General features: G+C 40.6%; 1 protein-coding gene across 1 annotated transcript in view; it reads left to right on the top strand.

Annotated features, from left to right (window-relative positions):
* nr5a2 (nuclear receptor subfamily 5, group A, member 2) overlaps positions 1-14,619 on the top strand; it is a 70,874-nt gene that overhangs the window by 42,360 nt on the left and 13,895 nt on the right. Inside the window, exon 6 of the mRNA XM_006791992.3 lies at positions 1,328-1,475. Coding sequence (XP_006792055.1) covers positions 1,328-1,475 — 148 coding nt within the window. The remainder of the gene's footprint in view (positions 1-1,327; positions 1,476-14,619) is intronic.

Genomic DNA, 14,619 nt, shown 5'->3' with positions numbered 1-14,619 from the left:
ACCGAAAGCACTGCATCGAACGGTTCAATATCAATACGAGTATTGTCGCACCCCTAATATATATATATATATATATATATATATATATATATATATATATATATATATATATATATATACATATACTCATACTTTTCTGTGGTTTCAAACATGGTCTTTTTCCATCTGCATCCTCCATCTACAGCAGCACCAACCTATTTTCACCTTTCATATTAATCCTAATGTTCAGCAAAGACTATATTTATGATAAGTTAAGATTTGAAGGTTTAATCATATATTCGCCCTCTATGTCTCTCTGGGAGTGATAATAAAGTGGTATTGATTGATTGATTGATACGCAGGTCACCAGAGTTAGTGCTAAGTCTGCTATAGTGACACTATAGCGTTTTATTTGGTCTCTCTTTTTTCTTAAGGCTGGGAGGCAATAACCCAAGGCATCACCATCAACAGTCCAATCCTTCAATGAACTTATTTCATGCACAGTTGATTTTATGTAAATTGATTGACACCTTGGAAGGGGGGCAGTGTTTGCTTTTCACAGAGCCATAGCTCTTTCTGTCTCGGAGGTGTTAAGATGGGAAGACAGGGACAGAGGCGTCGGGACAAAGTGGGAGAGTGCAGTGTAGTAAAAGCACACGGAAGGAAAAAAGTGGGGAAGGCAGATAAATAAATTTAAAAATTGGTGTATTATCAACATGTATGTCCCATTTGACCCTTTTCTTATTTGCAAAGGAAAAAAAACGTATTCCAGTCATCTTATTTACACTGTAAGTAAAATCCAAACTCACGGCTGCTTATAATTACAAATGGAAGCTCGCGGGGAACCTCTTCCTGACTCGCACCAACATCTACCTTCCCCTGGAAACCCTCACACAGTCAATTATGGTAATGAATTGTCAATAAGTATAAAAATTTAATATGGTCCTGCTTATGGTGAGTGGCGACTAAGGACTTGCCTCCCATTCAAATGAGCTGCAGCTGCAGGTTTGAAGCACACCTGCAAAAGGAGTAAGTGGGTGTTAATGTTTATAGGTTAGACCTAAGGAAACGTGTTAGCCATTTTTGTATCCATGTGAAAGAAGTGAAAGAGAAGTGGCAGACTAGACATGGGTGATTTACTCTGTCACAAACATGCTGTTTCCAAACCAAACCAGCATCCAATTATTGCTACTATGGGGCTGTAAAACTCCCAAATCTGTGATTGACTAAGTGACATTGTGTTCTATTCGGTATCTACAACTGTGTTTTCAAAACTTCTGCTCAAACTCCAGTCAGAGTCACTTAAATGCACACATTTTTACCTTCTTCTTTCCCTATTTTTTTAAAGGTGGACTACGCAGTGATTGCCTCACAGGCGGGAGCAACTCTCAACAATCTGTTGAGCCACGCCCAGGAGCTGGTGGCCAAACTACGCTCTCTGCAGCTGGATCAACGAGAGTTTGTCTGCCTGAAGTTCCTGGTGCTTTTCAGCCTGGGTAAGTCAGATATATTTTATATCAGCTAGGAGGGACATGGGAATTGAGAGGAAGGTGTGGTTCTGAAACGTACAAAATAGTGAAAGGGGCAAATGGATGTGAGGTAGGTGTGGTTGGTCTTCTTTAGATGGATGTGGCAGCTCTTGTATATACGTCTGGGTCTAAAATTTAAATGTATTTTTGGTGAGTACAACTCTCAATAAATCTAGGTTCAGTACAGTGCAACCATACAGATGATATAGGACTACAGGTGGATGGAAGTTTAGATCCACTATAGGCAGGTTTACTTTTTCTATTAGCCAGCTCTTGCACATAAATCTATCGGTGGCATTCCCAGCAGCAAATCTCTCACCTGATCTTCCACCGCATCTTCAAGTTTCTAAAGTACAACATTTCTTGAGAAAAAGAGTATGTCAATATGAAGTGTAAATACAAAATAAATATTGACATTTTTCTTTTCTGAAATTTAGCTGTTGGTCTTTGGCATCGCAGACTTGCTGCAACAAATGCAAATTAAAGATCATATCCTGGATCAACAATATTAGAAGTCATGAATCACAGTGTGTGCAGGATTATGCCAAGTGCAGTGTAACTCATAACCAGTATTTGAGAAGCGAGCTGTGCATGAGGAATGAGATGTTAGTTTGGAACGGGTGAGAGGGCAAGGGGTCAACGGAGGGGCTTTTCCTCTCAGAATTTGCTGTAGAGCTTTGGAAAGGAAGAAGGGATTTGGAAGGGATCTCAGCTAAAGAAGGGTGAAGGAAGGGAAGGAGGAAATAGGAGGAAGATGAAGAGTGAGCGGGAATTGAACTGGTCGTGCTGTTTGAAGGCAGGCACCAGCCTGAAGTATTTTGGAGACAGACGGGCGGGAGCTGAGGCTAGAGAGTGCATGGGATTTGGGAAGGAAGGTAAGTGGAGGAATATAAAGCTTGATGAGTTAAGGGACAAAAAGAAGGGTAACTTTGATGGCATGTGGTGTGTGTGCGTGCATTCTCCTCGGTGTGTGTGTCTGTATCCCAAAGCTGCTCTCGAATCTCTAAGCCGAGGTCAGACATTGCCAGGAGACTGTCATCTCTGACTCTTTCCTAACGAGTCTGCAACAAATTGCCTCTGAGGAATACGCACGCACACACACGCACACACACACTGAGCCAAACCTGTTTAACATCCCACATTACTGAAGCCAGTAGTGTCAACATAGGGCCCTCTATGGCATGGAGAGCAACACTGGCTTACATGTGATGAATATTTTCCTCCTGCTTAGCTCCCAGTCCCCTCTGACAACATGTAATTCACAAGAGTCACACTTTCACTTCTTTAACACCTCTGAACAAAGAAAACAGCACTAATGAACTGTACATACACACATATATATGCGATCAGGAGGAATTAATGCTTGTGCGCATTTGTAAAGAAAGAGACAGGGAATGTGTGTGTGTGTGTGTGTGTGTGTGTGTGTGTGTGTGTGTGTGTACACATCTCTGTGCATGCATGTGTTTGTTTCAGTTTTTTATAGGGTGGGGATGTTGCTGGGGCTCAGGGTCTAAATAATTTGGCAGAAACATCATCCATAATGAAAGGCCCACCTGAGGGATGTGTATCGCCCCCGGCAGTGCCTGTTCTCCGGCGTTGCCCAGGCCTCCCGCAAAAGAAGCCCGGCACAGACGCCGTAGAGCTGGCTGAGGGGATCAGCGTTAGCCGAGGTGGTGTCGGTGGGGATGAGGGGAGGAGAGAGGCTCGAGCTACGTAGAGCCAGGAGATTACATTATGTGATTAATATCACATACAGCTGAAACTGAGTATGTAATTGGCTGTAAGAAGGCTGAGCTACAAATATGTTTACTTTGGGGAATTAATGTGCATAATGTGCGTAGCATCGGTAGTGGTATGTATATTTAAATATCAAAACACATTATCAGAAGGGTCAAATTAATTTGCGACACAGCTGTCTGTGCCCTACCGGCAGAGCCAGTTAATAAGGGTCGTAGGGAAATGAGGCATAAAAGTAGATGTACACTGACTGCTGAACTAAAAGATTAGACTCTCTCTGTTTATTAGCCTAATTTAATCTCTAATACTGGTCACTTTACTCTCTAATTTAAAAGGGATGTGTTCATTACGACAGGTTTGAGACTAGGAACTGTTTGCACTACTTTAACACTGTGGCTCTACTTACTTAACACACACTACATATGCATCACGGGATTAAACCCTGAGAAATACACAGTGATTCAGTGCCCGGACAGCCTTTTATAAAACTAATAAAGTGGCTTCTATAGATTTGTTTGCTTCTCCTATCACAGATACTGCTATCATGATTGCTACTGCTGCTATTACAGCTGCTATCAATGCATCGCTGCTATGGTTATCATCTGAGCCCCACACCTTACAGTTGACAGCCAATGCCAATATGGCATGCAGTGCAGTATTTTAAGTGTCCTCTTGTGCAACCAGTGTTGGGAAGGTTACTTTTAAAATGTATTTCATTACAGAATGCATGCCCCAAAATGTATTCTGTAACGTATTCCGTTACGTTACTCAATGAGAGTAACGTATTCTGAATACTTTGGATTCCTTAATATATTATCATGCTGTTTACAACTACATGAATGTACTATTGCTGTGATTTATTACTGTTACTGAAGGTCCACGGCACCGAACCGTAGTAAAGGGACCTCTGGCTAATACGGTGGGTTCTGTGTCGGGCTCGTAGCCGAAAACTAGTTTGTTGTCTGGGTCAACTTTGCTTGCGACAGACAGAGAGAGGCGTTGAAAGGCCGCTCCAACGAAACTTATTGTTTCAGAGGAAAACACGAACACGGTGTACAGTCGAGTCTTAATAGCGTACTTACAACTGGGCTCGTCAGGCACTCTTCTTGGCTGCAGTGGTTATTATTATATTTACATGCTTCCAGCTCCCGTTTTTGCTGGATGACAGCTCGTAGTTTTCCTTTTTCTCCCTCCCTCGCTCACAGACACATAACAGGTATGGCAGTCCATTCTCCCTGCAGCACGGACTACACTGCCTATGATGCTACATTCTTTAGAGCTATACCGGTAGCATTCTACCTATTAGCTTAGCACAACAACAACAAAAGGCGCTCTCTCACCCAGGAAACACGCAGAGAGAGAGCGTCACCCTGTAACCATGGCAACCGTAACGCTGCCGCCTGGAACAACAGAACATAGCTGTCAAACAAAACCCAAACAGGCCTGACCCGCGACAATATGAAACAGAGAAGTACCGCCGTGTAATCCATTTATTTTAACAAAGTAACTGTATTCTAAATACCACCTTTTTAAACGGTAACTGTAACGGAATACAGTTACTCATATTTTGTATTTTAAATACGTAACGGCGGTACATGTATTCCGTTACTCCCCAACACTGTGTGCAACATGGTGGAAAGTAAAAGCGAGACACTGGGTTTTGTAGCACCCATATTTAACTGTATATTTAGTCTTTCTCGAACTTTATTTAAATATACTTTCATTTAACCAACCCTCACAAATGTGTTGTTTTGGTTATTCGGTAACTGGAGAAATAGTGTAGTTGTCTGGGAATTCTAGATGAGAGGTCTTGTTTGGCATTTGGTAACTTTAACCATAAATCACACTGATTCTACTGAAGTTTATTTACAGTGTATGCATGAAGTACCAGATCATAAGTCTGTCGTCTATAAACTTCCCTTTTTGTCCAGCGGTCAGCTTGAAGCAGTGGGCGCAGGGCAAACACGCAGAGACAAAAAGGCATTGCAAACAATATAAAGTAGAAAGCGAGAATTAGAAAATATTAGACATTATATCACAAATTAGTGCTATGTGACTACATGACTGCGAAAGGTGTTTTATAAATAAACTTTACTTACTCACTCACTCACATACAGCTGGTGATTTCCCATGTGAATCATCCCCCCTCTCTTTCTGTACATGGGCAGTCAGTCATTCACTCCCTGGCAGAGGAGCTTTTAGTTAAGCCAGTTGTCAATAAAAACAGAGATATAGATGTCAACCCAGCTGAGAGGAGACACTTGTCATGATCTGTATGTGCGCTTGTTTTCGGAGTTATACTTCCTGTTTGCTTTCTTTTTGTTTATTGCTTTATTTTATCTCTTTCTATCACTGTCTCTCACTTTCCCCTGTCACTCCCTGTCTTCGGTGAAGGCTTTTACCCTCTATCAAGGAGGAGATTATCACTCTGAGACCATTGATCTCCTAAGTGTTTGTAGGACTGTGAGCAATGATTGTACGTCTTGGGCATTGAGCAAAGGACACGCATAACGGCAGCGAGAGTTTGAGGGCTGTCTGGATCAGAGTTTGGAGAAGGATTACTACGAGTCATTGAGTGTCAAGAAACTGTTAATGGGCCTTTGATTTCCTTTAATAGACTTAAAGACCTAACAGAAAGACTGACAGGCGGTGTGGGTTACAGAGCATTACCAGAGGTGAAGGGACAAGTTTGAATTCAGGCTGAGTAAAAATAAAAGATCTTCTCTTTATATTTTAAGCCCTCCTTTAAGTTTGAAACCTGGAAAAATTATCAGCTTTTATCCTAAATATTCACGGTGTGTTTCTGGTTCATCATGTATAGTTTCCAAACTTGGAAAGCAGAGACAGAGACAGAGGTCACAAAGTGCTCACCCAGCAACCAGTTAACCCAGCTTAGTGGGTCAGACCTCATCAGCTGTAATTCGGTGAGACATGTGCTGCCAATCCTTGTGAACTGAGAGGAGAACCAGAGTACTGCCAGACCAGTGCAGGGTGGTAAATGGTCCCAGTGGAGAGAGCGCATTTGTGGACATACCTGTAGCCCTAAATAATGTCCTCATACTGCAGCATTTAGCAGGAACACGGGCAGTAGCGTGCTGAAAATGTGTAACTGTGCTCACTTTGTAATCGTTCATTATTCATCATTCATTATGTTGCTTAAAGTCGTTTCTATTGATCAATATATCATGCATAATTATGCTTTCTGTGCAATGCAACCGTTTATTGGTTATATTATTCCTCTATTAAACACGAGTACAGCTGATTGTTTTAGGGTTTATTCTCATTATTTGCTTGTTTCTATTTTTTAGAGATGGAATTAAAGAAATCAAATTTTTAAAAACAGCCAAATAAAAGCTAAATATGGATGGCTATTATGTGTCTAAAATAGACCCAGTTATTGCCATTAAAACAACAATAGAAAATACGTTTGTTTTTCTTTCAGGCATTGTGTAACTACAGATATACATATTTGTATTTGTAATCTTTATAAGTGATGCAGACCAGTGCTGCTTTTGTTTCATCTGTTAAATTAACTTGGTGGTTCTCTTAGTGATCAGAAATGGGCGTGTTGTCCATTCATAAGAAATCAAGACAGGGCAGCCAGTGATTCAAGAGCTGCCTCAGCAACTCAACACATTAGCCGTCTGTCAAGCAATTAGTCAGTCACTGAAATTGGAGTTTAGAGACACCCACCCATCAAGTCTTTGCCACCCTTCATCCCTCTCCATCCATCCAGCCCTCTGTATTGTCTCTTGTCTCATTGCTCTGTCCTTTCTCTCTGTTTTTTTTTAACATCCATCTTTGTACAGCTCAATCTATCACTACTCTATCGCCACATCCACCTCCATTGGTCCTCATTCATCTTAATTCACTATTTATTTCTTTACTTCCTCACCCAACTTTCACTTCACCTCTTTTTCTATCCCTAAACACGGCCAACATCACAAACAATCAAATGTATAGATGGATTCAACTTTAAAAAATAACATTTAAGTTAGTTTAATATCTAATAGTATCCAGTAACTGCTTTGATACTGAAGATATTTAAAATTATTTGAATTTAATTCAGATTACAAGCATTATAGCAGATTTTTTTTCATCCGACCATACTGCTTTTAACCATTCCTGCCATTTGAATTCCACTTTTTACAGCATCAGCACCCAGTCACCCCCGTCCACATACAATGAAACATCTTTCATTAGCATGTTTTGTGTGCCACACAAAACGTTTTTTCAATTTTTTTTTTTGCGCGCTGCGAGGTCAGACACCAGTCTGCTGACAGCAACACAAAGCAGAAAATGTGATTAACCTTGATGAAAACAGACAAGTTTCTCCCCCTCTCTGTATTTCTTTATCATTTTTGTTTCCTCGCACAATGAGAGAGAAAAAAAGATATAATTCCCAGACAGGTACATCCTAATTAAGCAACAGCCGAGGCTGCTCAGAATCAATGCACTGATCCCTGGCCAGTGAGCAGGGGAGCTGGATAACGCAAGCCCCCTTACATGCACACGTACACAAACACACACTCACATGCCCATAAAACATGGCAAATATTCATTTCCTGAAAAGAATTCAATCATTTAAAATTCATTCAGGAATTGATTAAAAACTGAGACGCAGTGACAGTTCAACATTTATTCTATTGAGCCATTTAGTAGAGCATGCTCAGTAATCCGTATTTAATAATGTTCTAACAAAGTTTAACAGATTTTTTTTTCCCTTTTTTGGAGGCAAACTTGCACTTGGCTACAAGTCAACAGAACGGAGCATGATATGTACCTTTGACCTGATCAATACGTGAATAAAGTACAGTTAGCGTGTACATGTGTTCTTATGCCCTCGTCTTGACTGAACACAAAATATGATTCTCTTTTCCTGTTCTCCGGAGTCATGTGGATGAGCCAGTGCATACATTAAATTAATAAATAATGAGAATAAAAGCACTATTGTTTACCGTAACACACAAAAAAGTAACAGTAAAACAACAAAATGTAATCTGCGTAATCTGTTAAAACTTTGCCCTGTGTACATGTGGCAATCATAAAGCAAACAGTAGGAAAAAAAATGCTGAAACTGATAATTTAAAAGAAACAACAGAACCCACGAGTGTAAAAATAGAAAAGAAACAAAGTTCCCACTGTAGCTACTAAGACTGCTAATAATATGAATAGCACACAATTATTTACAGTAAAGGAGTATAAATATAAGAGGCGTCTTTTATGACAGCAATCTTGGAGTGTTGCCCTGATTTTGATAACTCCAACATTTGAACATTATTCAATAGATTTCAGACTTTTTAGCAATGTATCTAGTGAAACTCTATACCTAGGCTAAGTTGAGACATTTGACTCATAGCTTTGTCCATTTTTATTCCAGACTTGGTAAATGGACTGATTCTTATTTAGCGCTTTTCTACTCTCCTGGACTACTCAAAGCACTCTATACAATATGCCACATTCACCCAATCACACCCGTTCTCACAGTCACTGACTCTAAACTGAGTGCTGTCTAACCACATTTATACTCGAATGGATGCATCAGAGAGCAACTTGGGGTTAGTATCTTGCCCAAGGATACTTGGCATGCAGACTGGAGGAGGCAGGGATCGAACCCCTAACCTTCTGATCAGTAGGTGACCAGCTCTACCTCCTGAGCTACAGCCTGCTCCGGATTGGACTTGGATTGTTAATCTGATGGAAGAATTACATACTGTAAATTAATCACTGTTTTCCAATGCATTCTTGTCCATTGCAATACATTTGCTGTCATTAAGAAAGTAAATGGGTTAATCATTTGTTAAGACTTTTGAGGACATGGCAGCCCATTGCACAATCACTCAAACGTCCTGACAGCTGGTCTGCTGCATGCTGAAATTGGGTTAGGCAAACTAGGACATTTATTGGACTGCAGTAGATGTACACTTTATCTCATTTAGGTTGCTTGTTTTTTCCCGAGGCTGCACTCGTGGAAACACAAATGCCATGTACCCTAATGTCAATTTAGAACTGTTAGTCAGAGATTAACCTGTTGGCATGACTGGTTAGAAGAGTTTCCCTTAGTTAGATAATGCACATTGCAATGTGTAAATCATGCATTTACAATCCCATATGGAAAAGATATATATAAATCTTATAAAGTTTGTATCTGTCTTGTGAGAAACTTGTATGAAAAGCATACAAGAGTGAAAACAGATATAAGATCCCTAGAAAAATTATATAAATGAAACTTGTATGTTTTGGATACTTATTAAAACAATATATGAAAGTGGCCACTTTCATGAGTAAATCATATAAACCTTATATGATTCACTATATGAAGTAGGCCACATCTGATGTAAGTCTTTTATAAGTTTTTTCTATTTCTTTTCCATATGCGATAGCCTGAACAAGCTTCGCAGCCGAATGTGCACTGTGTGACTTCAGGCTTTCCCGGACAAAAGACCAATTCAATTCAATTCAATTCAATTCAATTCAATTCACTTTTATTTATACAGCGCCAAATCACAACAAACGTCGCCTCAAGGCGCTTTATATTGTACAGTAGATCGCACAATAATACATACAGAGAAAACCCAACAATCATATGACCCCCCTATGAGCAAGCACTTTGGCGACAGTGGGAAGGAAAAACTCCCTTTTAACAGGAAGAAACCTCCGGCAGAACCAGGCTCAGGGAGGGGCGGGGCCATCTGCTGTGACCGGTTGGGGTGAGAGAAGGAAGACAGAAAAAAGACATGCTGTGGAAGAGAGACAGATATTAATAACAGATATGATTCAATACAGAGAGGTCTATTAACACATAGTGAGTGAGAAAGGTGACTGGAAAGGAAAAACTCAATGCATCATGGGAATCCCCGGCAGCCTACATCTATTGCAGCATAACTAAGGGAGGATTCAGGGTCACCTGGTCCAGCCCTAACTATATGCTTTAGCAAAAAGGAAAGTTTGAAGCCTAATCTTAAAAGTAGAGATAGTGTCTGTCTCCCGAATCCAAACTGGAAGCTTTTTCCACAGAAGAGGGGCCTGAAAACTGAAGGCTCTCCCTCCCATTCTACTTTTAAATACTCTAGGAACAACAAGTAGGCCAGCAGAGCGGGAGCGAAGTGCTCTAATAGGTTGATATGGTACTACAAGGTCATTAAGATAAGATGGGGCCTGAATATTTAAGAATTCAATTCTGGATTTAACAGGAAGCCAATGAAGGGAAGCCAAAACAGGAGAAATCTGCTCTCTCTTTCTAGTCCCTGTCAGGACTCTTGCTGCAGCATTTTGGATTAGCTGAAGACTTTTCAGTGAGTTTATAGGACATCCTGATAATAATGAATTACAGTAGTCCAGCCTGGAAGTAATGAATGCATGAACTAGTTTTTCAGCATCACTCTGAGACAGGATATTTCTAATTTTAGAGATGTTGTGCAAATGGAAGAAAGCAGTCTTACATATTTGTTTAATATGTGCGTTGAAGGCCAGTGTACAAGTCTTTGTTCTTGGCTCCATGATGTGCATCTACTAAGGAATACACCATTAAGTGAACGCACTGGTCTCATTTAGAAAAAGAGCAAAACAAATGCAAAATATAATAGATGAGAGTAAACTCTTATAAATGAATTGGGTAGAATTCCAACAAAGAAGAAAATCGTTTGTAGTTCTTGGTGCAGAAACCTTGTTTATATGAAGTGTCAGACTTTTCTTTCATCTTGTTTACTTTTATCGTTATTTTAAACCGTTCATTTAAATATTCTTAAACACTCTTTTTTTATCCCCCCCCCCTCCGCCACACCACCACCACCACCAAAAAAACAAAAAATAAAAAACAAACAAAAACAGAGAAGGGTACCAACAAATCTGGCATTGTTGCTGTCATATGAGAGAATTCATACAGGCAGTTTCATGTGTGAAGTATTACAGGTCAGATGTGATTTGATAGTTTTTTTCCACGAGAAAAGAGCCGGATAGTATGAGATGCATGTGTTTGAAATGTGGCATGACTGGTGCCCCATAGTGTACGAGTTCATGGCGGTGCAGACAGCTCTGACAAATGTTTGTGTCCCATAAATTAGTTTCAGTCACTGGATTGGTCCATTGACAGCAGTAATGTCAAATGCAATAGTGGTGATTGAACCTTATATATGTATAAGGTTCATAAAGCGCAGTCCGCGCACTGAGCGGCTGCATCTAGTCCTTTTTCATCACTTTGTTTTGAATCTTGGTGAAGTGCTCGGCAAACATGTGCTGATTGAAAACTATTGGACTCTCATCTACCTTTCAAACAAATCTTTTTACCCTCCGTCTAGTTTCTCCAGGCATCATTCTGATGCGGGAAACAAACAAAAAAAAAGGAAAAAAGTTGTTCAAACTTGGTTTCCGACAGAGCCAAATCCAGCTAATCATGTTTGAGTGTCCTGACTTTTCTTTCATTTTCTTTCTTCTTATTAGGAGTAGGTGGGAGTGTGCCCTAAAGCAATGAACCTAATCCTTCTGTATATTTTCTGTCAATTTTATCCTAAGAAATCTAACATGGTGAGCAGTCAGCTCCTGATGGTGGCAGCCACTTTGTAGGGAATTCCATGTAATGAGGTTGTCTAAAAGGCTTTCAGACTTTATCAAGCAATAAAAGCTCCAGCTCACCACTATTACCCAGCAATACTGCAGGCTGTTGTCATTAGGCAGAAGTTGCAGTGAGTTTTGTTGGTGGTGGTTGACAGAGTGAGAATCAGTGTCTCTCATCACTAACTGCACCTTCACGCTCAGCCTTATATCTTCACCTGGGTACAGTTTCAGTTTTCAACATCTCCATCCAGATCATCTCCAACCAGTCCTTAATTTACAGCTCAGGCTGTATTTTATAGATCTTTTTCCATTATTGCAGAAAATTATATAACACTTATGTTGACACTGTTAAACAGTGACATTTATCAGGCAGTAAATACAGACAGTCCAATGGTTAACTCTAACTCGGGCCTAAAACAGAGTATGTTCTTGAGTTCGTGCCATGCTTATGCTTATTATGTGCTATTGCACACAGCAAACCCACATAGGGTCATTTTGTGTCTATTTGGCAATTTTATTATTTTAATTATTTTACAAGCTGGTCACATGTGAATAGGTCCAACTCCCTAGTCATCCCTGTGATGTATCATAATTAATGTGGCAGCAGAGATTCACAGATGGCACAAGAAGTAGATTGCTGCAACAACATTGTTGCATAAAACGACTCCCCGAAATATTGGTTTTGAATGATGTCTTCTATTGTTTTGAAAATAAATTACATATAGAAAAGAGACTGCAACGATTCAGATGCATGTGTAAAAGTTGATAGAGCTATGGGACTCATCCAGTATATGTCACGGTTATTGCATGCAGTGTAACATTGACTTAAAGGTGATGAATATGTGAGAGAGGTTTGGAGGGAAAACCTGAATAATCAGAGTAATGAGCAAGCACTTGGCGACAGTGGAAAGGAAAAACTCCCTTTTAACGGGAAGACGTCTCCAGCAGAACCAGGTTCAGGGAAGGATAGGCTATCTTCTGTGACCAAGTGAGGTAAAGGGGAAGGAGACAGGATAAAAGAGAATTTAAAAGACAGCATCCTAAGGATTTCAGATAATAACGTTATAGTGTTTTACATTTGCTGTACTTATGAGCTATTGTGTATGTGATTTTAGTTTAATTTCAGCACATTTTTTTATTATTTATTCAGTACAGTTTTTGCACCACATGTAATACAAATATCCTTATATCATGTATAATGTTAAATCTTCCTTGTAGCATCACTTTTATTTTGAAAAATAAGCTTTAAAAATTATTCCAAACCAGCAGCCTCATTGCAACGGCATAGTAAAGAAAACTTGCTCATCATCTACTGTACCAGTAGTGTTTCAAAAGTAGTTAGATCTCTCTGAATGTAAAATCAAAATATGTGCAGCCCAGCCCTTCACTTCTTCCTGAATATGATGACTGTTGCAAGTTGGCAGCAGAATTTAATGCACTTTAACTCACTGTCCTGCCAAAGCAATTCAGGACATATCCCCTGAACTTCTGCTCCCCTCCATCAATACACTCACTAACTACTCTAGCAGTGAGCACATCCAGACAAATGCTCCTGTAAAAGTGTTTTTTTTCTTTAACCAGAAAAAAATTCACCCTTCTACCTTACCCTGTGTATCTCTCCTGCACTCCCATGTGGGGTGATTTAAGGCAAGATAGGCTATGGAGAAACTGTTCCCCTCTATCTCTCCCTCCTGCCTTCTCCCTCCTTCTCATTCTCCCTCTCCCTTGGTCTTATTACAGGCTGTCAGTTTATTATAAAACATTAGGAAAGCAGAGGGACACTTGCAGTTACTGTCCTATCGATCGGCAAGGATAGATTCTGTGATTTAGAGTCAGCTTTGGCTCGCGCCCTCCACATTCTCAGCCTCCTATTAAGGCACCAGCGCTTTGCTTTGGCTATTGATGTCTCAACATTAACAGTTACAAGCTGCTACAGAAAATCAATGTTCAACTTTTATTACCTGCTGCATAACGCGGAGGACCTCCCGCCAGCTGATACTTAGCAGTCAAAAGGAGGCATGGATGGTCGGCCGAGCACATCAGGTATTTTCTAAGTGATATCTGCAGTAATATCAACCCTGCCTAGCATACGGAGGCTTTTGGGGGCCAGTTGAGGGCCTTAGAGCTTTGGAAGGTATAGCATGCCAACCTAATTAGCACATCCTTGCAAATATTAGCCTCAATGCTCAACTTAGTTGCAGGTCTGCGCACAACGTTTTTGTCTTAAAATCTTGTCTGCTTGAAAAAAATGCTCTCTAGCACTACCATCAGCATGACTCACTTGTAGAGTACACCACCTAAATGTCATCAAGGTAAAATATTGGATGATCCCCTCAACCACCGTCCATCCATCATTGGTATCAACCTGGATATGTGTGTTGTAACAGAGAATCTTAACCCAGGTAGGATGGATCTGGAGCGGCTGAGGCCTCTCAAACATTTATGAGGGGCTACTGAGCAACGGTATGGCAGCCCTTCTGGGACAAACAGCCCCTGGTTCTGTACTCTGAGTCCCGATCAATGGAACTCAAGTTCATTACACACACTTTTCAGCCGAACGGCGGCAACTGATTTTTTTCTCTCTCCACCCCACCTTCCTCTGATCGTCGAGCAGCCCACCACTGGGGCTGCATTACACTTGCTTGTTTACGTGGCTGCGTGTATAGGGTAGAAGGGGGGAAGGGAGCGTGTGCTGGTGTGTACGTGTGTGTGCGTGCGTGAACAGGAGCTGCTCCCAGTGGGCAGAGCTTGAGGTTATCATTATGTACAGGTCGGTCCGCTGCAATGCTAATGCTAATGCATTCTCAGTGGCCGCGGCTCA

Source organism: Neolamprologus brichardi, chromosome 15 (genome assembly GCF_056152115.1).
Source record: "Neolamprologus brichardi isolate AB-2024 chromosome 15, ASM5615211v1, whole genome shotgun sequence".
Lineage (NCBI taxonomy): Eukaryota > Metazoa > Chordata > Actinopteri > Cichliformes > Cichlidae > Neolamprologus > Neolamprologus brichardi.
This window is presented reverse-complemented; position numbering and strand designations above follow the sequence as displayed.